Below are 26,115 nucleotides of genomic sequence, written 5' to 3' on the forward strand. Positions count from 1 at the left end.
TTACCAAGATCAAATACTTGTTTTCCTACTGGTGTCACTCCTTCTGCCTTTTCTGACTACAGGTTACAAAATGGCTATCTACTGAGAGCCCTCTGCAGTGTCTCAGAGCTGAGGCAAAAAGGCCACTTCCCCACTGTCTCCTCACCAGCCTAGGGTTCATTTCCCACCTGTGCCCTGGAGGCATGTACCTTTTGACCACTCCTTTTACCCCAGATTACTTGTCTAGTTATCAATTCTCACAGGGATGTGGCTATTTCACATGGCCTTTCCAGACGACCATTCTCCCAGTAAAGAGGAGAACATGTGGGACTCCCACCTTCTTCCTAACCATCGTTCTCATCTGTCTTCCCAATCCCAGTTGAAAGCTACACTGACCGACCAGTTGAAGCTCCTGAAGGCACTATGACTGGGAATGCATGGCTTGCCTTAGCTGAGCCCCTTGGGGCCAGCAGAGGTTGTATTGCTGAAACGCATGGGGCATCCTGCATATACCCTGAGGTCTGGGCAGACCTGAGATATTAGTGGCTTTGCCTGGAAAGCAAAAGCACATCATACACTGAAAAAAGTGAATGCTGCCTCCTAAGTCATGAACAACAAAAACTAAACCAGAAATGGGAAAAAGCTGATGGAAGTAATCTTTCCTCCAGAAACGGCATTGGAGGTTGTTAAAAACAATTCTGATACAGAGTTAGCATTATCAGGATCAGTTTTCTGGGGACTGATTTACACAAAAGCATAAATCAGATGCAGTTCCAACCTAAGCAGTGCCAGTCTGTGACTGAAAATACTTTTGGAACCTAAAACCGAATATCCAGGACTATATAGAATTAGATTGTGACTGAGTCCCCATACTTTCCACCACTGTGATCCCCATGTTTACCTTAGCAAAGTGAGGCCAAGCAGTCTGAGAACAAAAGCATGTCCCACAAAGCAGGAAAGTGCCTTCACATTTCCCAGCATCCAGTAGAAATGATTGAATCTGATTTGGCAATCCATCCAATTCAAGGTTGTTTGAATGGCCACATCATGGCAAGGGGGAAACAGCACGGGAAAATGATTAACTTAATCCTCCTGTCTTGTTTATTTGATGCTGCCTCACTCCAGTGCAAGTCAATAAAACTTTGTGCACTGACACACACAACTTCCAGCACCCGCCAGCGGGGCCAAAATGAGGATTAGCAAAGCTGCCTTTCTCTTTCTGTTCTTGCTCAGCTCAGGTAAGAGTCCTTTGCCTTCTCCTTGCCTAGGTAAGACTGGAACCTAAACACTTGTGAGTTCCATGTGGTGAAGGTAGGTCCCCAAATCCCTGCGTCACAACTTCCCTGGATGATGGCAGATTCAGGGCTTGCTGGCCAGCAAAAGCTGCTGCTCAATAAAATGAGAGCTGTGATTGATCCCGGGTTGTATTTGTTAGAAACACCAGAAGAGCAGCAGCCTTGATGTCTCCATTGGGAACTAGTGGTTCCTTGCATCTCCCCTATGGCCAAAGATGGGGGCACCCTTGGGAAGCAGCCTGTCAAAGGCTTCTACAAAACCTGTAGCAGTCACTGAGAAGGTTTATCGCTAATTTCAGCAGGCTTTGGATCAAATGCTAAAGCCAAAACTGGTTTTACTACCAAGCATTGCTAAGCACAGTGATTGTGGTTTTCACCCTTTATGATAGGAGTTTTAAAGCTTTGAAATTTCAAATTTTTCAAACCCTTCTAATAAAATGTTCTCCCTTGTTTTGCTGAAGGCAGTAGTTAGGAGCTTACTCTTCAGTAACCTAGATCACCTTTTCTAAAAATATGTCTAGAATTCTTTTTTACAACTCCAAAAGAAGATAGGTGTCCCACTAATGGTAATATATGATTTTCAAGCTTATCTACAAATGCTGTAAATTATTATTCCACATGTAGTTTACATTTCAATCAGATTTTAATCAGATACTATACTTTCTAGTACTTTAAAATTGCATATAATTCTATGGCATTGAAATGACTTTTAAAAAGTACTGTAAAATACATATCAGTAGAGTTTGTATGAGTTTCTAATAGTTCAGACATTTAAGGTCAGAGTAACAGGAACGTATCACTGGGTTGTAAAAGACAACTGATTAAGCAGGGTTTTTTGTTTGCTCATTATTATCAGCTTTAGCTGACTTGCTCCAAAGTGATAGTACACGAGTGCCTAAAAACCAATTTTTATGTCTTCTGGATCAGTACTGGTCAGGTCTGGAAAGATACATATATAAAAGAAGAAATAGGTTTGTTCACATATATTTGAATATTCTGTTCAATTATCATGTGCCATGTCTGGGTTTATAAAGGTTTGGACTTTAGTCAGACTAATACATTCCCTGATGCATTTTAAGTCTGTTGTATTCTTTTCTTAATTTTTCATTTTGCAATGTTTTTGAGGCAACTAGCATCACCTTTTCACCTTTTCTTTTTTGTTATCTAAGCTTCTGCCAATCTGAATTACCTTTTAGCTTATGCATCTCATCCAAAATCTCATGTATTCATTCTTAAACCAGCTGTAATAATTTTTTTTTATGGTCACTGTAAAGGAATAATATTCAAAGTAGAGCTCTTTGGACAAATGGAGTTTTAAGATGTGTCAATTAAGTTTGGAAAGCAGTATTTTCCTATTCTAATCCCCTGCAATTCTGGATCATTGGCCTCAGTTAACTTATGAAAAAATTCAGGAGAGGAAGCACTTGTTTACAGAATCCGTCAGGAGAAATTAGTAGGCTGGGCTACTGGTGCTCCACATAGTCCAGCTCTAACAATGGGATTAGATATGGGAGGCCTCAGTGTCAGGGATTTCTCAAGACACGTGGTTTTTTAGCATTGAGCCAACTCTGCAAACAGGCACAGAAGATGCCCTCAGGCAACTAATCATCTTACTTTCATTAGTGGCCCAAATACCTTTTATTTCATATGAATATGTGTCATACGGAGGCAGGTGATGGATGACCTATATGTTGTGGGAATTAATTACACTGGAGTGATGCTGCAGTGAATCGAGCCTTATATGAGTGGAAAAATGAAAGATTCACAACATTACCTGTGAGAATACTATACAAAATTATGAACTTCCTGTATCTATCAATAACAATCTAGCTTGAAAAAAATGAAATAACTGAACCATATCGCTTGTGTAACCTTGTAACCTGATGCTGGAGGTGGAAATAAACTCTCATAGAAATTAGGAACAGAATATAAATTCTTTATAGACATAGAAGGGAAAAAATCAGTTAATTGACAAAATCCATTGTGAGCAACAATGTTTTAGAGCTGTGTTAAATGTATTAGCAGATACCTCACATACATCTTATGCACATGTAGCTTTCAGATATAATAATACTAATCATTTACCAATTTAAAATCTTGGGTTAATTTGTTGCAACAGAGATGCAGCCTGACAATTTCATCAGTAAGTCTGCTCAACCCATTACAATAAAATAATGGTGGCCATTGTAAAATGCTATTTAGTAATTTTATGACTGTGGTTTCTTGCTCTAGAGCAAGACATCTTGGGACAAACAACTAGTCAGTGACCAATAAAACTACAGTGAGTGCACAATCCACATGAAATGTCATAATATCACATCCATCTAATTCATTCTTTTTCAAAACTTTGATATTGGTATCACTTCCTCTTTCTCTGACTGATGTTGGCACCACTTAAGTCTCTCTCTCTCTGTTCCCTCTCACTCCACATTTCTTGTTCTTAGCTTCAAACTCATGCATAACTCCATTCAGAACTGCTTCTCTACATGTTTTTTCTGCTGGTTTTTTTCCTATGGCATGTTACAGTCATACAGCTGTGATTGTGCCGGGAGACAGAAATTACATTAGAGTTTATAATCTTTTACCTAGAATTACACAGCATAAATGGTGTCTTCACCTGTCCAAGCTACATAGAAAATGGGACTTAAAATTCACAGATCTTCTTAACTGCAGAATTTTCATTTTTGATGTCTGATTCCTTTCCTTCCCTTTTAGTGAAAGGAGATATACTGGATGACTACATAAGAACAGATGGTGTTTGGATACTAACTCGAAATAAACAGTCTTACAAGACAAATAATGAAAGAGAATGTGCAGAGAAATGTGAAGCAGAAAGAAATTTTAATTGCAGGTAATTCCTATTGAATCTTAAAACTGTGTCATTGTGGATGTCTGCATATCAGTGGTATTTTCCTACAGTTGCTCAGAACCAACATCCCCATTCTGCTGCAGCTCTACCTACAGCAGTGTCTCTCATGCCTGTACCTTTAGCTTGTGGCTTATCTTCACCCATAAATTACCACAAGATCAAGCAAAGAGTGGATTTACAATGTATTTATCATTTTATAGTAACTGTTCAAGTTCCCACTCTTATTCATTATGGGGAGAGCTGCTTGTGCCTCTTTTGCTAGATGCTGGCTTCTTTCACAAAAGAAGAATGAAATGTTTCTAATCCATTGTAGGGAAAGATACTAACCTGAGCTAGGATGCTATTGATAATGTTTTGCCAATGCAGTAATTACCTTCCCACACAATAACTTACTCATATATAGTCTTTGTCCTGAATAAATGAGCCACTTCAGAAGAATAAAAAAAGCCAGACTCTTACTCAGTGTCTCAGATATTGAGTGCAGTATCTGAAAGATAGAAATGGATACAGGACAGTGCTATTAAATTAAAAATGTATAGAACGATAATTATTCGCTGAATAATTTGTATTGAATTTAAAATATTGCTTCCTTCTCAATTTCAACAGGGCTTTCCTATTCACCAGGAAAAAGCTACAGTGTTTAACACTGGCTGAAAATGCTAAAATGTCAGTGATGTTCGCCAGCATGGATGCAGTTCTTTATGAAAAGAGAAGTATGTATACAGTAAGATGCTACTCATTAAGCCTATTTTAACTGCATCCTTGTGCTCTCTGCTGCAGTGCTGGAGCAAACCACTGCAGGTGGTGACAGTTTCAGTGAGGTGGATCATGCAAATTTTCACCTCCTCCAAAACTATTCCATGGAAGACAGGCCTGGTGTCTCCAGCCTCAATGTTTATCCCAGTGACCTTCCTCAACACATGTAATCTAGAAATTTAGTCAGAACCTTCAGCTTTGCTGCTCATAGCCCCATTGGAGCCACTTCTTCCTGCAGAAAAAAAAAAATCCTAGCTTGGCACCCTCTCATGTGTCAGGATGGATTTGTCTTGTTTACTTTTTACCCTTAGCTGAAACTGTAGGGTGAAGTACAGGTCTGTCCCCCTCTCTCCTAATCCTCTTGGGATCAGAGCTTTTCCTTCCTAGCCATATCCAGGACTAAAGGAAATGTCACCACATGAGTCCACTGCAGGAGACACTGTATCTTGCTCCTCACACCAAGGGACCAGCTCATCAGCCTGTAGGTGCCTGTTATGGCAGGAGTACAAAAGTGTACAGTCATTTTCCTTCTCTTTTTTGCTAGCAGAAGTACAAAACTGTCTCATTCATTCTGAAACTCACAGCTACCGCTGCCAGCATCGTTGTGAGGTCTCTGGATAATCCAAATGGCATCATTTTGTATCTGTAATGGTCCAAATCCACTTCAAACCAGAGATACTTCTCAGAAGGCTGTTAGAAGTGAGACTCACCTTCCTAGAAGCAAGTAACCACAGTGTCACCCAGCCTGAACTTGAATTTGTAAATGAAGACATTTAGTTTCCTTAAACATCAGAAAAGTTTTCTGTCCTCACCACAACTCCTCAGCACCAGGAAATAGCTGCTGTAAAACTCCTCTCTGCTGAGATATGATGGAATTTGGTCTGCTGGGAAAAAGCAATTTCCAGGCCAATTTTGTGGCTCTGCCACTCCTTTAGGCTCATGATGACTGTACAATCTCACCTACACCTGACTCAGAACTTGGAGTTCATAATAGCTGCTCTGGCCTCAATCTTTGCTGGAATTTATTTTCCTTGGAATTGGATTAATACCTGTGCAAAACATCTACTTTGACACAAAAAGTTTTATCCATTTGTCAGTGTAATAGTTTGTCTTTTTGTACTAGGCCACCCAATGTTAGGCACTTCCATTTTACCCCACCACAGATGCTTTGGGATCAGTATGCAGACCATACTCTGGATTGTCCATAGTTACAAAGGCAACTCCATGAATATATGTCTGCCAGTTACTTTCCATATGTTAATGGCAACACCTCCTCGCTAATAATTGGAATAATTCACAAGGTGGACTCATTCTCTACATTATGTTGAGTCAGATTTCTCACTCTCACCTACAGAAGTGCATTTTCCTTTGGTTCCAATTGGCCTCTGAAAGTTTAAGAACCATGGCATTTTTGCTAGCTGAGTGGTCATCTGGGATGCTTACCTTCTTGTAGGGGTAATAATCAAAGCTTTGGCACTTAGTCACTGAAACATTTCTGAAGAACTTGGTTAGAGAAATCTCATTCTTTGCAGAGCATTTTCCCCAATCAAATCTTAATTTTGTCTTGACATGTAGTTTGGCTTTTGATCCCATCCTTCTTTTGAAGAACACAATCAGGGATTATAGGCAAGCAAAGTGAACTCCTGTATAGGACAGAAAACTAATTGAGAATTTGGAGGCCAAACAGAAAGAAGCCATGTCACTAAAAATGCTCTTCAAGAAGGATCAAATACTGAGGCCAAAATCCATGGTGGTCTCAATGTGCCATTTGACCTGGAAAGTTACTCGGTTGTTTTCGTTCCTGACCCAGCTATACAGTCTTCACCCCCTCTCCCCGGGTGTCAGATGTGTCCAGCTTTATTATTTAGACAAGCTAAAATAATCTAGGAGGAATCTGGCAACATCAGAAAGTCCATGGGCAAGGCTATTGGCCAGAGATGGACATGCTGGGACTTGGGTATTAGTGTTGGAGTTGCAGTGACTAGACTTTTGGTCCTTCCAGTAGTACCCTGAAAAACCATGCAGAAGCTCCCTTTTGGCAAGACATGCAGCACAGATATTTGTAGTCCCACCCACACACCGTGATGGCAGTAACTATTGCAAGGTGTTCAAACAAGGCTCAGTTTTTCCTATCAGATTGGTACCTCGTCCTTGCTCTAACATTTCCATTTTATATTTTGGGGTTTAGGGAGATTCTTCTTGTGCAAGCAAATTGCTGGAAGGGGAAAGCAAGATCACTGCCCTTAATAACTTGAGATTTTCCAGTGTCTGTTGACAATAAAAACATCACCAACATGATTTGCATTCTCTCTGTCTTGGAATTCCACTAGAAAGGACCTGGGAGTCTGAGGCTAAGAGGAATCAAAAGTTTGGGGGCCATTTACGTGACAAGTGTATTTTGATAACTAAATATTTTCTTTCTTGAAGGAATAGTTGCACGACACCCACACTGCAAATATGCTTGTGAATAATGCCTTTCAAAGAATCTCCAGCTGCTGGTGAAAGACATTCCTATTTACCCCAGTATTATGATAGTAAAACATGCATTTTTGCAGGTCAAAACCAACTGTAATTTGACACAACTATTTTTTCACTAAATTTTATTAGCTTTGTAAAAACGCTTCAGAAATTTTTCTCTTTAGTTTGTAACTTATTTGTTTTAAATTACATTATAGAATCACATATGTTTGCATGTACAAGAGGTTCAAAACATTGGTAAAGCATGGCTCATCATGAACTGATGAACTTTAGTTATATCTGCAGACTTTCAATTTCAAGATGTGCAATGTTGTAACACCATTGAATTAACAAAGCCAATTCCATTTCAGTTTACCTTCTAGAATGTAAAAGAGGGACTGGGAAGGACTACAGAGGAACAGAAGCCAAGACTTGGAGGGGTATTCGATGCCAGAAGTGGGCAGAAAAAATACCCCACAAACCAAAGTATGCCCTTATTTATATCTGTCTTTATGTTGTTCTCACACTCTTCCAAGCTTCCCCAACTTCATATGTATAAACAGCCTTATAGCGCAAGTTACCAAAGCCAGTTATCAGGTGACTTTTTAAGACAGCTTTATCTTCATCTGTCTTGCTGCTTTTGACTCTGCTGGCAGAGAACTGCAATGATCTGGATAAGGAAAGGATTCATTGTCAGCTAGAGAAATTGTGTCTAAACGTGAGGTGTCTTAACCAGATGAAATGTTCCTACCAACATATGATGAAAATTTTGCAATTGGTGACAGTGGGATCATAATTGCACTGTTCTGTATGAAGTGCGGAAAAAAAAGCACTGATATCGATCCAGCTCTATGACTCCCTGCCTGCCATACAAGACAGTCAAGAAAAAACATTAAGAAAAGTATCCAAGGGCCAAACATACCTGGCCAGGTAGAGTTTTCTCGGGGCTGGCTGCCACTGGGCTCACTGAAGCAAGAAGGAAGCAGAGATTCCGTTTCCTCTGATCTATGTTGGAGTTTTATCCTAATGAAACTTGGATACACTTGTTCAGATTGTTTAAAAGCCATTCAGTCCTCTCTGGTAAGGTTACTGTAGGAAGAAGCCTAGTGTCACCTGCTTCAGGTCTCTGCATGATCTAGTGTTTGGTGAATAGTCTCTAGAAATACACAACTTCTGCAGTAGCTCCATTAATACAAATGCGTGACAGAGTCACAGGCCATAGTGAGCAGATTAGATCAGACGGATGTAAGTATTAAAGGCAAAAATTGTCCTTTGAGACTGTCATAGTCCTTGCAGGCTGTAAGATCACTCCTTATTGGCAATTGTGACTTAGGGAGAAAGCTACTAATAATGATAGTTATGGAATGTTTTTTCAGTTTTCATTGATGGCTTACAGTGGGGAATCTGTTTTGCTCATTTTTACTGTGAATGAATAAAGCTCACAGCTACCTCAGCAAATTGGACATTTCCCTTCTGCTCCACTAAATTACTGGTATTAAAATAGAATTTTAATTACAGCTATACACCTCAAAAACACCCTAACGCAGGGCTGGAGGAAAACTACTGCAGAAATCCTGATGGGGATGAAAATGGACCCTGGTGTTACACAACAGATCCTGCTACCAGATATGATTACTGTAATATCCCAGAGTGTGAAGACCAGATCACACACACTGGAGAAGGTATATTTACTTTTCAGAGAATGAATTTAAGTAGTTAGTTTAAGTAGGTAATATTATTCCTGCTACTTTTTTGCACTTAATTATTGCAGATTGTTTTCAAATGAGAATTTAAATTAAACTGAACTTAAGAATTTCTCAACACAGATGTTTTTTCCTAATTATCTTGAGTTATCAAAGTAATTTCGTAAATATGGAAGAACTGAAATTTTTTAATCATTTACTGATATTGTCCTGCTCTTACCCCAGCAATTTATTTTATTTTAAAGAGAGTAAAGATTGATCCGAATGCTGTGTTACATACTGAACTCCCATCGCTATCAGTACATACAGAACCGTGACAAATTTCTCCCTCCAAATGACACATATTCCTAAAGCATTTTGAATTTGGCTAGGTTTTTGAATTATTTTCATCACTAGCTCAAGCAAATCCCTCTTTTCCTTTCAGCATATTCTTCCAGGAATAGATCAGGATCTGAATTCATGGGCTGGTGCGTTCCTTGCTTTTTTTTCCATTCTGCCTAGGACCTACAGTGGAATGCATGCAGTGTAATGGTGAGGACTACCGCGGAGAACTGTCGAGAACAGAGTCTGGACTTCAGTGCCAATACTGGGATGCCCAAGAGCCTCATATGCATGGATTTACCCTGAAACAGTGAGTTACACTCAGCACTGAATTCATTCCTACAGAGCCTGGGAGACAGAGCCTAATTGCTTCAGCTGCCCGTAATTGATTCACAACCTTCTCTTTCATTTTCAATGTGTAGCTATCCAGACAAGGATCTGAAGATGAATTATTGCCGTAATCCTGATGGTGAACTTCGGCCCTGGTGTTTCACTACCAGTCCAACTAAACGCTGGGAATATTGCAAAATTCCTCATTGCAGTGAGTCTGATTTCCTGAGATCACTCCAGAGGGTAGCTTTTCACATTACAATTATGCAGGGAGGGGAAAGACAAGAAATCTCAGTTCTGAGTAACCTAAGGATACCTTTGTGAAGGAAGGAAAGTGCACGGTAATACGCAGAATCGCTCTCTAAATTTCAGTTTTGTAAAATCATGTAAGGTCAGTGAGGATGTAGGTGTCACAAAGTACAATAATGCCAAAGATGTTATGGGAAAACAGAATTTGCCTTTAACCACTTTGCCTTTCAACTTACCTGAGAATTTAAATTTACCTGAGAGACTGGACATTCAGGTTAAATCAGGTGGTAGTTTTCTGCTGATGAGTTAACTAACGAAAACCATCTAAATCACCATATGGCCATACTGTGATATTTTACCTGAGTCTGGCCAGCACAGCCAGCGCTGCCTTTTTCTTAGCAAGGGGTGAATCCTGAGAAACAAGTTCAGGCCTCGAGGAAACACCTGACTTATCAGTGAGTGAGCATAACCCATTGAGCTGAGCACACTAAACCTGGATATTTCCTAAGCACTGAATAAGGAGAGTAGCATTGCTATTCACAGAACTAGATGGCACTTTTAGGAAAAAAAAAAGTGTGTTTTTATCTCTAGAGCTTGCTTCCTTATGCATTTGCACTTGCCAATGCTCTAAGCAGTGGCACGTGTTTGCCGGATGTAGTTCTCTTCAGCATGGTCCATTACAGATGGTGAATAACTATTTATAGACTTCTGCATGATAAATTGTGAAAGTTACCATAGCATTTCCATTCTGTGCTTAAAACTTGAAGTGTAAGGAACGTGCCAACCTTTTAGTCATACTTATCTCCTTGGGAAATTCTGTATACAAAGTATATATAGTAGGTATGTGCTGTAAATTCATTTTCCATTTGGCCTCTGCAGGTTCTATGCCTCTGATCATCACTCTTACTTTCTTTGCTGTTCCCCACGTGCCAGACCACTTCACTTTCTTTCTTTCACTCTTCCTTCTGCCATACTTTCCCAAGTCACTGACTCCAGAGGCTCAGCTCTGAAGGCTGCTTTGCTTTCTCTCAAAATTTCTTCTTGTCCCTTTCTGCCCTTCCACCCTACTTGTGTGTATAATATTCATTTCACTTGGTTTTACAAGACTGTACAGGACTACTTACTGCCTTTCCTGTTCTGCTCTCAGGAGACTGCAGGTACAAAGTCTGTCTTGACCCAGCAAAGTTATTTATTGACTGCTGTAAAAGGGCAGACAGAGGACATCTGTCTGGCTGTCCAACTGCTCGTAAAAATGTACTTTTTGGTTTTGACATGGCTTTTAACCCAGGTCACCTCTGCTGAAAGAAAAAAAAATTGCACTTTTGACATTACAGAAAATAAAGGGGGTTTATATATTTTTGAAAGTACTATTTTCCTTCTCTTCCCTTCCCTCCCCTTCATTTGTGTTTTCCTGTTACAGCTACACACCCACTAGTCTCTGGCCCAGGCTCCCAGTGTCTTTCAGGGAAAGGAGAAGACTATCGAGGAAGGATAGCCATCACTGAATCAGGAAATGTGTGTCAACACTGGAACACACAGTTTCCTCACAAACATGGCTGGATTCCTGACAGATATCCCTGCAAGTATGCTGAACCTCATCATTGTAACAAATACCAAAGAACATAGTTATTCCTTATTGAATCAGATGCAGAGACAAGAGGAGCCCAGGTGCTCCTCATTTCTGCTGATAAGCTATTTTCTTGCTGTTTGTCAGTGCTCATTACTTCTGTTCAGGTCTTGCTCTTCATCTTTTTCTGCATCCCTCTTTATTCTCATATATTTATCTCACCTGTCTGACCCACATCCCACTGCTAAGTTATAAGTAGTTACTACTGAAAATCCCTTGGCTGTGTTTCAGCACATTTTCAGTGCATTACTCTTCTGAAGAGTGATGCTCCAAGGTCAACATGTTCCAATACATCCTTGTGCTCCAGGGTCAGAGGAGCTGGGTTTTCGGAGAATTATCGATGTGCAAGGGTAGCTGGGACTGACCTGGCTTATTACTCTGTATTTTGATCCTGCAAGTTTTCTTGGGCGTGTGAAACCCTGTCCACTATCATAGGGCAGAGAGCAGCATGCACTGGTGCTCCTACACACTTCCAGGATCAGTCTGTCACATCCAGCCTTGCCTGGTTCTTACTGTAATGTCAGGTACACCAATGGCTTGTGTTTCGAAGTCAACTTTTACTGCTGTATCTTGGCCTCAACAACAAGAGTAGAATGCGAAAGCATTGACACAGTTCTTCATATATCATCAGCATTTAGACTGTAAATTTGAAGACCATTGATTAGTCCCAAAACAGTGATGCATGAGGTAATTAATCTCCAAAAAGAATACATATAACCACTGAGTTGACTTCTGCATGCAGTAGTTGTTAATAGTCATGCACAAAACTCTTCTGGATTTCTATGAGTAGTTTAAAACCAGTGTTTTTGTTTCAGGGGCTTAGAGGAAAACTACTGTAGAAACCCTGATGGAGAGAAGAGACCTTGGTGCTACACCATCAACAGCAGCGTTAGATGGGAATATTGCACAATTCCTCCCTGTGATGGGAGAGAACAAGAGAATGCTGGTATGAATAGTGGAGTGTACTTGAAATAAGGACTTTAAAACAGTGAGAGGTTTATTGTTTCTCACTGTAAATGTATTAAATATTTTTTCAGTCACTTTGTCACTGTTGTTAATGCTTGTCTGCCTGGCATGTTGCAAAACCTGCCAAATATTGAACTTTCAGTGGTTAAGAAAATACAGTGAAGGATGTAAATCACCAGCTGACCCAATAGAAGAATTACTGGATAAAAGAGGTTTATTTTTTTATATTACTTTTTTCCCAAATGTAGGGCAATTATAGCAAGTTCATTGAAAAATTAAAATCAGGTTCAAAGACAGGAAAAACTGCTAAATAAAAGGAACTCCCATTTTGGAAAGTAGCCACAAAAGAGAGGACAGGAGCTTCCAAAGTCTTATTTCCAAATAAAAATCACATTGAAACATTCATTCATTTAAGGACAAAAAGTAACAAGAAAGTCTTAGCGCAATAAAAAGGATAATGAAGAGATTGAAGCTTAATATAATGTCTGTTTGAGAAATTTATCATGATAAAAATCACCAGTATTTCATCTTTGAGGATTTTTCATGCAAACTTTCTTATCCTTAATTCTAGCATGTTCACATATACCAAAATGAAACTAAATGGTGAAGCCTTCACTGAACAACATACGATGTTAAACTATGAAAGTTTTCTAAATAACTTTGGAAATGCCCTTCGGCTGCTGGCTGTGATGGTCTCAGTGAATGCTGTCTGTATAAATGAGTCATTCCTTTTTGTCATACTGTGTGTTTGGTGCTTTCTTGTGCTTACTCAGTAAGAACATAAAACTATGATGCAAAAGACCAGTTTCTGTTGTTCGCTGCAGATGTGCCTATACAGGTTCCCCTGACAGAGGAGTGCTACCGAGGCAAAGGCCAGAGTTATCGTGGCACAACTTCTATCACTGCATCGGGAAAAAAATGCCAGGCCTGGAACTCCATGTTCCCACACAGGCATGAAAAAACCCCGGACAAATTCCCAGATGCGTATGTTTATCTCACCTTTTCTCTCTTTCTCTGACAATGACTACTGCTTGGTTTGCATTGTCTTTGCACATCTATGCTTTAAAACATTGCTAGGGAATGTATCCGTAAAAGAGATTTTTTTCCAAGACATAGAAACATTTTCTGTTAGTCTCATTTTTAAAAACTGTATTTTCTAGTTATCTAAATTCTGAGCAAAATATAGCTGTGTCCCTTTACTCTTAAATCTGAGCTTCTGTAACCAACAGCAGGAGACTTGTATCCAGAGTCTGGGCATCTGCTGAAATATGTGTTTTGTTTATGAATTTAAGACTTTTGTGGAAGCCTTTCTCATTTTTTAATCTTGCCAGAACACAGCATTTATGATGCAAAACACTGTCAGATACATTATGCTTTGAAATACCATCAAAGTGTTCTTTGCAGTTGGAATTGTGCACGCAGAGTTGCATACTGAATTTTCACCCTTGATTTGTCTTCTTCAGGCTGACAAAACTGTACCAGCAGTGACTGATGAACTAACCATAATCACTAATGTGCCAGTTTTTAGTAAGGGTAGGAAAGCAACAAGATTTCAATTGCGAGAAAATCTGTCCATTTTTTTATGTTTTTTATGCTATCACCTAAAATAATTTGAATTTTTCAGTTATATTTAGGCGTCAAAATACTGATGTATTGAAACTGGAACATCCTCAGGGGGGATGATGTCTTTCGAAAACATTTTAAAAAATTAAAATCAAATTGCAAAAATGTGGAATTCATGTGTTCTGTCATATTTGGAAAAAAACCATTTCAGTTCTTTTTTATTCTATAACTGTGCTGTGATTCAGGATGGGGAAATACTGAAACTCTGCAAATTACTGAAGACAGAAATTCTACTTCTCCCTGCCCCATGAAGCACAGACTTGGGAGTGGTTTCACTGAATTCAGTAGAAATAGGGTTTGGGAGTGTGAGAGGGGATCAACTGCATAAGCATTTATTTGCCTTTCTTCTCAATGTTAAAAAGAATCCTTTGGCATTAAAAAACAAAAAATTTGGAAAAGCATAAGGGCCCACCAGCAGTATGAATCTTTCTGCATATTTATTACTAATTCACACATTCACGTAATTGCGTGTGCTTATACATATATATTTAGAAATTAAATTATTGGCATATCAGGCGTTTATTTAGGTACTCAGCACATTGACATGGCACATCCAGAATATCAGCCAGTAATTGAATAATGTTTCCTTATGCATAAACGTATTCATGACTCTGATGTACATGTGAAATATAACTCTTCACCAACATCACAGCCATAAATGTGTTTGCTATTAATAGGATATCTGCAATAAATGAAAACAATAATAAATGTATTTATCCTTATAGTACAGTTCCACAACTTTTTGTCAAGATATTCCTATGCTTACTTCCAGTCTTACACAACATGACTATTGACTTTATTTTTGCAGGGATTTGAGGGACAACTATTGTAGAAATCCAGATGGTGACAGCAGCCCATGGTGTTTCACCACTGACCCCAACACCTTATGGGAGTACTGCAATCTCAAGAAGTGTGATGATCATACACAAGAGCCCATACCAAATGATTCCCCCGCAACGATGGCGCAAGATATTAGCCCGACGACAAGCACCACATCTGGTAACAGCTGGCTATAAGTGTTACCTCCTGTAGAGTCTGTGGGAAAAGGAAATAGTAATCTATCAAAATAATTCTTGAGTGTTGTGGTTTAACCACAGCTAGAAACTAAGTACCGTGCAGCTGCTCACTCATTCCCCTATCCCTTCCTTGGTGGGGAGAAAAATAAAAAAAGGTAAAACTCAAAGGTTGAGATAAGAACAGTTTAATAATTGAAACAAAATGACAATAATAATAATAATAAATATTGGAGAGGAATAAAACCCAAGAAACCCAAATGATGCACCATACAATTGCTGACCAATGCCCATCCTGTCCCTGAGCAGCAATTAGTGGCTTCCACTAGTTTATGTACTAAGCATGTTGTTCTGTGGTATGGAATATCCCTGTGGCTAGTTTGAGTTAGCTGTCCTGTCCATGCTCCCTCCCAGCTTCCTGTATGCCTTCTCACTGGCAGAAAATGGGAAACTGAAAAGCCCTTGACTTCAGGTAAGCACTACTTAGCAACAACCAAAATATAAGTGTGTTATCAACATTATTTTCACACTAAATCTAAAACACAGCACTGTACCAGCTACTAAGAAGAAAATTAACTCTACGCAAGCCAAAACCAGGATATTGACTAGGGCTGCAATGTAACAGTTACATCCTTCCAGCAGCTTTCAGATCTGTACTGCTGCATCTTGAAGCAAGTGCTCTTTAGTCAGTTCATGTCCTGTAGCCTATGTCATTTTAGTGCATTCTGAAGGACAACTTCTTCATCCAGGGGAATAAGAGGAAAATAGACAACTGTGACATATTAATATAATACATAAATAAATTACACGGAGCCAGCTAGCTTGGTTGGGGGTTCTGAGCCAAATCCACTTTATTCAAATCAAACAACACCTTATATACATGGGTTCAAAGTAACACGTGACTCCCTTGACCAATCACCATAGGGTATCTCACTGCCCATGTATGTGGGAGTACTTGGGAACTACATCTCCCAGGGTGCTGTTCGGCACCCTTCCTTAAATCCGACTCCTACATCTCCCCTCTTCTTTATTATTATGAGGAAATACAGAACATTGCATATAAGAGTACATTTTAAACTTTGTAAACCCCCTTTAACAATGACTACTGCGTCACAGTGATTCAGCTCACTGCCTACCTTGGTCTCTCAACAAACTTACTTATTTGAACCTTTATCTGTAATCCTTGAAACTTGCTTGACATAAATTTGTACTTTTATTTCCTAAGGGTTTGTGTGTATTTGGGATAAACAACAACTTTATTAACCTGAGGGTTTTTGCATAATCGGGCATCGATTCCCACTTCCCCAACGACCTGCATGTAATTGGTAACCAGGAGAAATTCAACTCCATTTCAAGAAAAGGGCCCTTAGAGAACAAGTGTTGTGATGCAAGTGTAATTTGTTCATAGCACATGAAGCACGAAGTATCTCTAAGTCTACATACATACATGTTTACACAGTTTCTCTCATTCATACAGTTTTTTCATTCATACAGAAATGGCCACTTCACATTCTTTCCTCACACATGCATACTTAGAATTTTTATTATGTCTCTATTAAAATCATGTAGTTTGGGTTTTTACAGTGGTTATTGGTTGTATGTTTCGCAATCTGTCACTTCTGGTAATCATGTTTGGCAACTGTACTTGTTTTGAAAATTTGAAAAGGAATCAATATGAAGAATATAAGGCTTAACAAACCTAAATGTCTTACCTGTTTATGCACATGCATTTTCTCTTTTTCCCCCCTTTTGTTTTTGTTTTAGAAAACCATAAGTTAATAAACTCAAAGATATATACACAAGTTACCATCACAATATGTTAACATAACTTAAAACTTAACATCTCCTGTAAACAACCAGACCAAGTTACCATCACAATAACACAGTATATAAAACAAGTTATCATTACAATATGTTAACACAGTTTGAAATTTAGCATCCTTTGCAAGCAACCAGTTTAAGTTGTCGGTGGTTTCTACAATGCCGTTAATTTTCAACTTTTGTCCATCCATTTCTGTTAGCCGCTTTTTGCCTTTATAACAAACTTAACAAACGTGTTAATAACAATTTAAACAGTCTCAGGTGGCTAGTGTGGAAGGAACAGATGTAGAGGTTAGGCAAACGCAGTTTCTCTGTAGCTTTATCTAGGAATGGCGTTTTGAAGTAAAGCAGTAGAAGTCATTTGATGGCTTTCAATGTCTTTTTGCTTCAAAGTTGCCTTTTGCTGGAGCTTGAAGTAAAAGCAAAAAGTCATTTTATGCTTTTATTGTCTGTTTACCTCAAGGTTGAAGGCTGTGTGTAACTTCATGTGTTGCATGTTTTAATGCTGTAAGGGCAGAAGGGTTCAAATACTTGTTTATCATTCTCAATCTTCATGTGAAATCTTATATAAGTCTTTATATAAATTATCAAGGAATCTTTTCACTTGCTGAAACAATTAGAAAACAGAATATAAACATTTTGAACACTATCTTAATAACAAAATCAAATCCTTTACCACGTTGGCACTAGAAGATTTTGCACTTGCAAACACAAAAGCAAACATTCAGTGTTTCCCATCATTCATGGATATCACAGGAATCAGAAAAATTTTCTTCATTCTCACTGAAAGCAGTTTTTCTTGTTTGCTCTGGCAGGCAGTGTCCTGGTTTTGTGGAGATAAACTCAAAAGGCAAACTTAAGGATTTTAGACAACAAAGAAAATTTTTCTTTCCCCATAGTGATGTAAGTTAAACAGTTAATAAGAGTTAAACTGGGTGATGGAGAAGATTTCAGTTTGTTATGCTTTGTTTTCCCTCGTCTAGGACAGGGACTGGGACTGGGACAAGAACTGGAGACGACAGAATCTCTCTCCACCCAGGTCCAAGCAACAGATGATCGCTATTATGCAAGGAGCATCATTTTGGCTCCTGAAAGCTTCACTCCTCCACCCCCCCTAGACAGGGGCAAAGAACAAGAAAATCCACCTTCCCCAGCTTCGAGAGACTGATAGTCCTGCCAAGGGCTTTCTATTAACGGAGCTTCTATTAATAGATATAAACATATTTAAGAATTTAACAACTTTAACAATTTCTTAAATGATTTATTAACAAGGTTGGAGATGCTTTTACATTACCTAGGCTGTTGGTACTTCAAGCGCAGAGGTACACCATGGGGTTGGCGCTGAAAGACAAGCAGCATGAAAGGAATCATACAGAGCTTCTCTGATTTCTGCTAACCCCAAACTGATGCCTTTTGCTCTTCGTCACAAACTAAACAGGTTACTGGTGAATTCTTGAAGTTAACGTAACTTATTCACACTGATTTTAGGGAAAGATGGATTAGGCCAATAATAAATGTTTTATTGCAAAACAGTCATCCTAGGTTAAACTCTACTTCTCATGACATCTCAAAAAAGCGCTAAAGCTACGGTGACTCTTGGTGGATGAAGAAATTGATAGCAATTTTATAATATTTTTCTAATTTCACTTAGTGGTTTTGAGATCCCAGATTTTGTGATAAGAGGAAATGGAAAGTATTTCACACCTAGTGAAAAGTAGCTGAGGAAGATAATGCAAAGGTTTAGTTTAACACTTTTTTTTAAAATATGCACTTACAGACTTCTTTATTCCGTGGCTAACATTTGGAGTCTTCATTCTCTGTTTTTGTAATTATTACAGTATTGCAGGAATCCTGATGGAGGTGTAAATGGTGTTTGCTTCACAACTGACCCAGAAAAAAAATGGGAGTAACTGTGAAATCCCGCATTGCTGTAATTATCCTTAAAAATTTTTGAGTTCTCCCTTTCTACAACTTGCTATGACAGTTACAAAATGTTTTCAATCCAAACATAAAAAAACTGCAGTAGGCAGTAGCTTTATATTTGAATTCAGGTCTATATGTAAGCATGTCACAATCAGGCATCTGTAACAGTCAGCCAAAATTTAGATAACCTGGTCCTAAGAATCATCAGTAAGATTTCATAGATAGCAATCTCTGTGCTCTTTGTCCTCTGTGAAGCTCAGCACTTGGAGTTGCTAGCTGTATTTGAAATATCCAGTGAAGTTGGGAAGAGGGGTGTTCCTTCCCTGCTCTCCTCAAACACAGGAGAGGATTTTCTTGATGTTCATGCTAGTATTTCCATGCGCTTTGCGTCAGGACTAATGCCTCGAGAACCTCGTCATAGAATTTTTCTACTAGTTGGGAGCATCAGAAATTACATCCTCTAATACCCTGTTCATTCTCTGCTGACTTATCTTTTTATTCTTATACGGGTGTTAAAATAGTCTGTCCCTAGATATTTTACTTTCTTTTGGGATAAGGAATAAATTTGATCCTAGATATTTTACACAGATTTCCTAAGTTCTTTTTTTCCCTCTATTTTGGGATAGTAATCAGTACACTGAGCAGCTGTAGTGTTTGCTGAAAAACACAGTAGCAAAAGAGATTTTACCCTTTGTGGTGCCCTGGCATCAATAACAGTTGTAATGTAGTGGGAGCACTGCTTGGCACACTTAGTAGTCATCTTGTTTGTTTTACACTTTCCTTCCTTACCTGTATCTTGTCAGAATAATTTTTATGTTAATATATGTAGCAGTTCATAATACAGGAAGAATGTAGCAAAGCATTCTGGGACCTGTAGTCTTTGGTACTCTATCACACGTGCCCAATGGAGTGCTTTAATGTTATTGGTTAAGAGATTATGTGTCATGATTTGAACATTGTATTTAAGCCGGTGTTCTTTGTAATAAACTTAATTCAGACTGCACCTCGTGTAGTTTGGGTTCGTACAAGAACAAGTACCTCAAATATATCTGGCAGAGATATGGAAAGTCTATTTCTTCTTCATTTGTGCATTTTTTTTTACTACAGTAATGTTTAGAGGCCAAGTCCCTGCTCTGCTGGACAAGGTAGCAATAGAAAATAGTGAAGAATGGTCACTCCCTCAGGAGTATGTGATATTCTTCACACTGGCCACCTCATGTCTTGCTCTAAGCAGCAATGCATTAGTATTGTACACATTAATTTTGTCCACCAGACCTAAGAGTTGAACAGGCAAAACCAATAAGGAATGGTATATAAACAACACATATCACAGTTGTAAAAACCCACCCACTGGAACTGCTGTAGTGGAGCTTCACTTTGAGATATGATCTCTTTTCAAAACAGCCTTTGAACACTAGATTTTTAAATTAAGGTTAAGACCTTATAGTCTCTTGCCTTTTATTACTTTATTAATTTTCTGATGAAGACAGAAGTTCTCCATCAACCTGCACCTCAGGAAGTCCCCCATCATCCTCACATCACCATTGGCCAATCAGAGCTTAAATCAGTCCAGCAGTTTAATTACCTAGGCAGCCTCTTCTCCTCGGATGGTAAGATTGATGGGGAGATAGATAACAGGCTAGCAAAGGCATATAGTGCTTTTGGAAAGCTTCATAAAAGAGTTTGGTGAAATAAACACCTGAAGAAAAGTACAAAGATCAGTGTTTACAGAGCCATAGTGGTGTCTACTCTCTTATAAGGATCTGAATCATGGGTCATCTACCACCACCACCTGCATCTCCTAGAACGCTTCCATCAACGCTGCCTCCGTACAATCCTAAACATCCACTGGTCAGATTATGTGACCAATACATCTGTTCTTGAACAGGCAGCAATCACAAGTATTGAGGCCATGTTACTGAGAACACAACTGCGTTGGGAAGGGCACGTCTCCAGGATGAAGGACCACCGCCTCCCTAAGATCCTGCTTTATGGTGAACTTGCCATCAGCTGCCGCAAGAGAGGAGCCCCGAAGAAAAGATACAAGGAGTCCCTGAAACAACATCTCAGCCTCGGCCATATTGACCAACATAACTGGTCTACTCTGGCCTCCAATCGGGAGGCCTGGAGACACACCATCTATAACGCTGCTGATGCTTTTGAGAAAGCACGCAGGATCACCCTTGAGGAGAAAAGACAACGCAGAAAGAATCGTGCCTTGCAGAATATACCACCTAAGGAGTCCTTCTGCTGTGCCTTTTGCAACCGGACGTGCCTATCTCGTATTGGCCTTTTTAGCCACCAACGCACTTGCAACAAATGTGGGTAGAGCCCTTCCCAAATCTTTGTTCGTGAAGCCTAGCCATGATGAATTTTCTGATACCAAAAGTAACAAATTTAGCATCCATAGGACCATATGCATCACTCGATAGGGTTACTTGGGTCCTTATGAGCACCCAAGCTCAAACCATTACAAAAAGTTCAGAGGTATTTGGATTAGCAAGAAAGTAGATTGAGCAGTGTGAGGGCAAAATTGGAATATTTTATGACAAGGGGACAATGACTCAATTTTATTTATAAACTAGGGATTGGTTTGCACTCAACCAAGGTGTAGACTGTAACGTTTAAAAGAATTTAGAAGCTGTTTTTATTGCCAAGTAACAAACTCTTCCACTTTCTTTAGCTCTCTTTTCCCTCCAATTTACCTACAAATTTTGTTTTGGGGGTGGTATTTATTGTAGTTTTACTTATATTATCTTACTGCAGCCAAATACTTGACATAGTTCACAATTTCTCCAGGTAAATTAGTGTCAAATGTCAAATCTTATAAATTAGTGGCAGGTTTAAATGTTTAAGGTAATGATAATATGATGGAGTCTACAGATTCTTTACCCTTAGTTCCTATTAACCAACATACAGAGTCAAAGCCTAGGGAAGGTTAAAAAAAATGTCTTATGCCTTTCATTTTTCATGTGATTGTGTTGCAGAACTGCTGTAGGCTTCTCCATTGTAGCCTTTTTTATTCTGTAGCTTTTTCTGAGCATGACTGTGGAACAGTCCCAATGAGGAATGAGCGAGCCTGTGAGAAATACAGCATGTGCAACGCATCTCCAGGATCTTGGCCATGGCACATCAGTCTAAGGACGAGGTACTTGTATTTCAGTCTGTATCACCATTCGTGAACACCAGGGTTTCACAGGGAACAGATGTTAGAAAGAGACTTAGAGTAAACAATAATATTTTTTTTCCTTTTTAATCACTGTGTCCACTTATTGGCTCATTAATCCCAAAATCCCCACTTTCTCCTGAATCTTTAGAGGGCAAACGTGAACCACACACATAAAGTACCCCTTTATTTACTGAAATGAGGAAAGAAAAATTCCCACGGAGGACAGTGACAGTTAATGGCAATCTGCAGTGGGGGATTTAAGCCCAGGGGAATAGCCTGCAACATGCATGAATGGATTTTGATCAATCCTTTTCACCCAGCATCCAGTCTGGTTCAAATGTAAATAGATGCTGTGACCACTCTAGTTGTGTTAGAAGCTATAGGAAGACAATGTATAAAAATACAATTATGCATGGCATTTCCACACAGTAAGAGTGGCTGAACAGGGGATGAAGGAGGGTTTACAGAAAGGCTAATGAAAATTTCTATGGAGTTGTTGACAGTGATGAGAATAAATATTATCCCAAGAGGAGTTAAAACTCCATAGTAAGGGTTTTTTTTTTAAAGAACTAGTCCAAAGCAACACCACAAATCAGAAGGATGTATCCTTTTATTAATTGCTCCTCAGGACAAACCTATTACATCACACATGAAATTGCTAGGAAATGTAATTATTTTTATTAAATTCCTGAAAGCAAGACCACCCTGTTGCAAAAATTTCACTTGGCTATCAAATTTCTTCTCGTGCCTCATGTTCTGGAGCAAAGGAATCTTGTCCCTTGAAAATCTGCATTGGATTTCTCTTGCCATTCACAAAAGGCAAACTATGACTGGTAAAAGGTTTGAGTAAGGGGCGTGTTGCTATTTTGCTAATATTTCCCATTGTGCACAGCATAGATGAAATTGATAATTGACTATGCAGTCTTAAATGAATATTATTTTCTTTTCTATTCTAGTACCAACATGCACCACTGTGCTGGCACTCTAATACATCCACAGTGGTTCTTACTGCAGCTCAGTGCTTGCAAGGGTGAGTATCCACTAGAATGAGTGACAGGTATTTCCTGGAGTGTGAGAAAATCAACAGAAGAGCAAGATGTACCCAATAAGGCACTTTATTTACTCCTTATTTCCTGTCTTTCTTGTCATCAAGCTGATTTTTATCTTCTGCTTCTGTCTTAGTCAGTCAGCAGAAGAGTACAACAGAGGTAACTTCTGCCCTCTGCCCTCTCCTCCACCCAAAAGCATGCCAAAAAGGGTGCTAATGATGTGCTGTTGCTAATTGCACTTGGAAAAACTGTGACTAGCAGCTAACCTTTAGAACTGTTGCAGTTGTGAACACTGCAAAAAGGTGTCACATTATTTACAGCCCATGGGACGTTTCACCATCATAGAAGTCAAATTGTTAAAAAAGCCACATTTTCCTTCTCCTGAAGAATAAATGGTCAGAAGCAGCATCCTGATCATCTTGTTAATCACAGTTCTCCAGGGAAATCACTGAATTTTGTAAGAGTGACATTCCCGATAATGTGTATTGCCTTTGTCATTTCTTCCAGGTCAACACACCCTTCCGCCTATAGGGTGTTTCTTGGAACACAGAATCTCAATGCAGCAGAGCCATCTCTGCAAATCCAAATTGTTCAGAAAGTATTAAAGGATCCAACTGGAGCAGACATTGCTTTGCTGAAGTTGAACAGGTACCATTTCAGTCCAAGTTTTTCACCTCTAACACCTTTATTTTGAAATCACAAGTAGCTTAACCTGGAGTTAGGTCTTGGGGTGGTTGTGGATGCTATGAGAGAATGTGAGTGTCCCTTATGATGTTAGTATATGTATCTGTTCAAGGGTAAACTCTGAGCATCTTTCCTGCTGAATTATGCCGCTGGCAGAACCCATGTGAGCCTCTTGCACAGTTTAGGGAAGGCAAGGAGCAATCAGGGTGGGAGGGATTATCATGATGCATTCTTACTCACTACCTGTAAAGAAGTAGCTCCACTGAAGCAGGGAGGGTGAAGCAAACTAAAGCTCAGTTGTGTCTGGAAGATCCTCTGCTTGGAGGCTTTTTCTGCTCAGGTCTGAAGACTGTGACCCCCAATGAAAATTTTGGCCTGGAGGCACCACATGGAGCAAGCAGAAGGGTCCAGTTTTCCTGTCAGTGCTCCAGGCCAGGCCCATGCATGTTACATGATCTGCAGACTTAGCCAACAGCTCAGTATAACCAGATATTGCTTGTCATAACAGTAAAACATCCTGTGCATAACTGCAATTACCTCAAGTTCTCTTTTGTGTCTTGATTAGATGTCTGATGAATCTGCTCTGAAAAGTGCACAGTTATTTCAATGTTATTTGTTCCCTTTTCAAGTACTCCTGAAACTGCTCTACTTGCTCATTGGTTTCTCTCTTGTTCTTATGTTCACCACATGTACATTAAAGCTCATTAAAGCTCATGTTTGACCCGAGAGGAAATTTCTTTTTAAAAATTCACCATACAGCTTTAATCATCTTAGAATAATTTCAGCTCAAGTTCACTGGTGCTTGATTAGTCAAAATCCCACTGGCTGCAGGTGAGTAGAGGGACTGCATGTTCCACCAGGTTATGCTTGGTCAAGAATGACTATGTTATTCCATTCCTCTTTCATCGGGTGCTCTGTGCACATGTGCACTGTATATACATACATGCTATAGAACTGTAGTCAGTTTTGCATCAGCAGCATGCACCATCAGAACATATTCTGCATGTGAGATGTCAGAAATAGGAGATATGGATGTCATATTTCTCATTTTATGGCTTAGATCCTCACTGTTCATAAAACAGATCACCCAAGAAAACACGATGTGAGAAAACTGGTCACTACTCCTATACCTGCATTTTTTGGCAATAGATAAGACTTGTCAGAGAACTGATGCAGATCTGTGAAAATTTTGACCAAAATCATCCTAAAGGAGGGCTGATCTGTTGCAGAGGACTGCTGGTTTCAGTAGAAGTCTAGTTCCAGGTGAATTATGTGCCATGCTCCTGAGAAGGTGTGTACTGTCCGGGACTTTATAATTCCATTTCAATGTCATGTTGTCCATATTCTGGTATAATTTCTGAGGTCTTGTTCCCTGTTCTGCTGGTAATTTACCTACTTGAAACATTGGATTCCTCTCAGAAGGTGTTAGTGCCCACCCTGTGTTTGTTGTGATCCCGTTCAAAGACCAGTCCCTTGAGTGCCAACAGGTTTTTCAGGAGACCATCTTAGGAGGGATGTAGAATTTCCTTGGTGCAGAATAGTAGCACAGACAGAAACTAAAGTTAACTTCTTGATGTTGAAGTAGCAGAAGCTGCAATGCTTCGTTGCTTTTGTTTAAAATTGTTTGCCTGGCTACTGTCACACCAGCAGGCCAAAGAGGAGCCAGAGTTGCTGTGAGGCACATACCAGCAGTGGAATGAGATGCTAAATACAACCTTGCAAATGTGGGTTGTAGGTACTAGAGAAGCGGCACTAGAAACCAGAGAAATCTGAGAACCAGAAAACGCACTCACGAACCCAAAGTCTCTCTTTAATCTCCTCTTGTCTGTCAGTTTTCAGCAATTCTTTCAAGAAAAATTGACTTTATTGAGCAGTGAACTAGTTTTGGAAGCTGCAGAACTGATTTCCATTCTTATAGAGAAAACAACTCAGGCTTCATTTCATGGAAGCATGTGAGAGTTGAGTCACCATCTTGGACTTTAGAGGGCTGGAGGATAAAGTTCAAAATGATGATGATGGTGGCATTGGCACAACTGTAGCTTCAGCACTGATTAGCATCTCCTACCCTCCTGGACTGTTGAGTTCATGTTTCATTCATATATTTCTGTTGGAGAGATCTTTTTTTCAAGATGTGTCATGGTCAATTCCCCATGGTCATTGTCTTGAATTTCCTTAGGGCTCATAGCTCATGAATGGCCCCCCTAGGAACAGGGGGATTTGCTAGTTCCCTTTCATGTGACATTGAAGATCCCACTACCTATCAAATCACATCACATCACAT

At 39.3% G+C, this 26,115-nt stretch overlaps 1 protein-coding gene across 5 annotated transcripts in view; it reads left to right on the forward strand.

Moving 5' to 3' along the window:
- The first annotated feature begins 1,085 nt into the window (after window positions 1-1,085).
- Window positions 1,086-26,115, forward strand: part of LOC113969387 (plasminogen-like) — a 29,522-nt gene continuing 4,492 nt past the window's right edge. For 3 of the 5 annotated variants that reach the window (XR_003534847.1, XM_027687049.1, XM_027687039.1), the window contains exons 1-11: window positions 1,086-1,217; window positions 3,990-4,125; window positions 4,750-4,856; window positions 7,728-7,842; window positions 8,875-9,038; window positions 9,561-9,690; window positions 9,803-9,921; window positions 11,380-11,542; window positions 12,402-12,532; window positions 13,377-13,536; window positions 14,984-15,174. Coding sequence is in view for 4 of the 5 variants with exons in the window: in XM_027687049.1 (XP_027542850.1) it covers window positions 1,169-1,217; window positions 3,990-4,125; window positions 4,750-4,856; window positions 7,728-7,842; window positions 8,875-9,038; window positions 9,561-9,690; window positions 9,803-9,921; window positions 11,380-11,542; window positions 12,402-12,532; window positions 13,377-13,536; window positions 14,984-15,174 (1,465 nt within the window). In the remaining variant the exon portion in view is untranslated. Of the gene's footprint in view, window positions 1,218-3,989; window positions 4,126-4,749; window positions 4,857-7,727; window positions 7,843-8,874; window positions 9,039-9,560; window positions 9,691-9,802; window positions 9,922-11,379; window positions 11,543-12,401; window positions 12,533-13,376; window positions 13,537-14,983; window positions 15,175-17,992; window positions 18,289-26,115 lie in introns of those variants that run through there. The other 2 variants (XM_027687025.1, XM_027687058.1) reach the window with 2 other exon arrangements.

This window comes from Neopelma chrysocephalum, unplaced genomic scaffold (genome assembly GCF_003984885.1).
Source record: "Neopelma chrysocephalum unplaced genomic scaffold, ASM398488v2 Primary Assembly neopelma1_23, whole genome shotgun sequence".
Taxonomy (NCBI): Eukaryota; Metazoa; Chordata; class Aves; order Passeriformes; family Pipridae; genus Neopelma; species Neopelma chrysocephalum.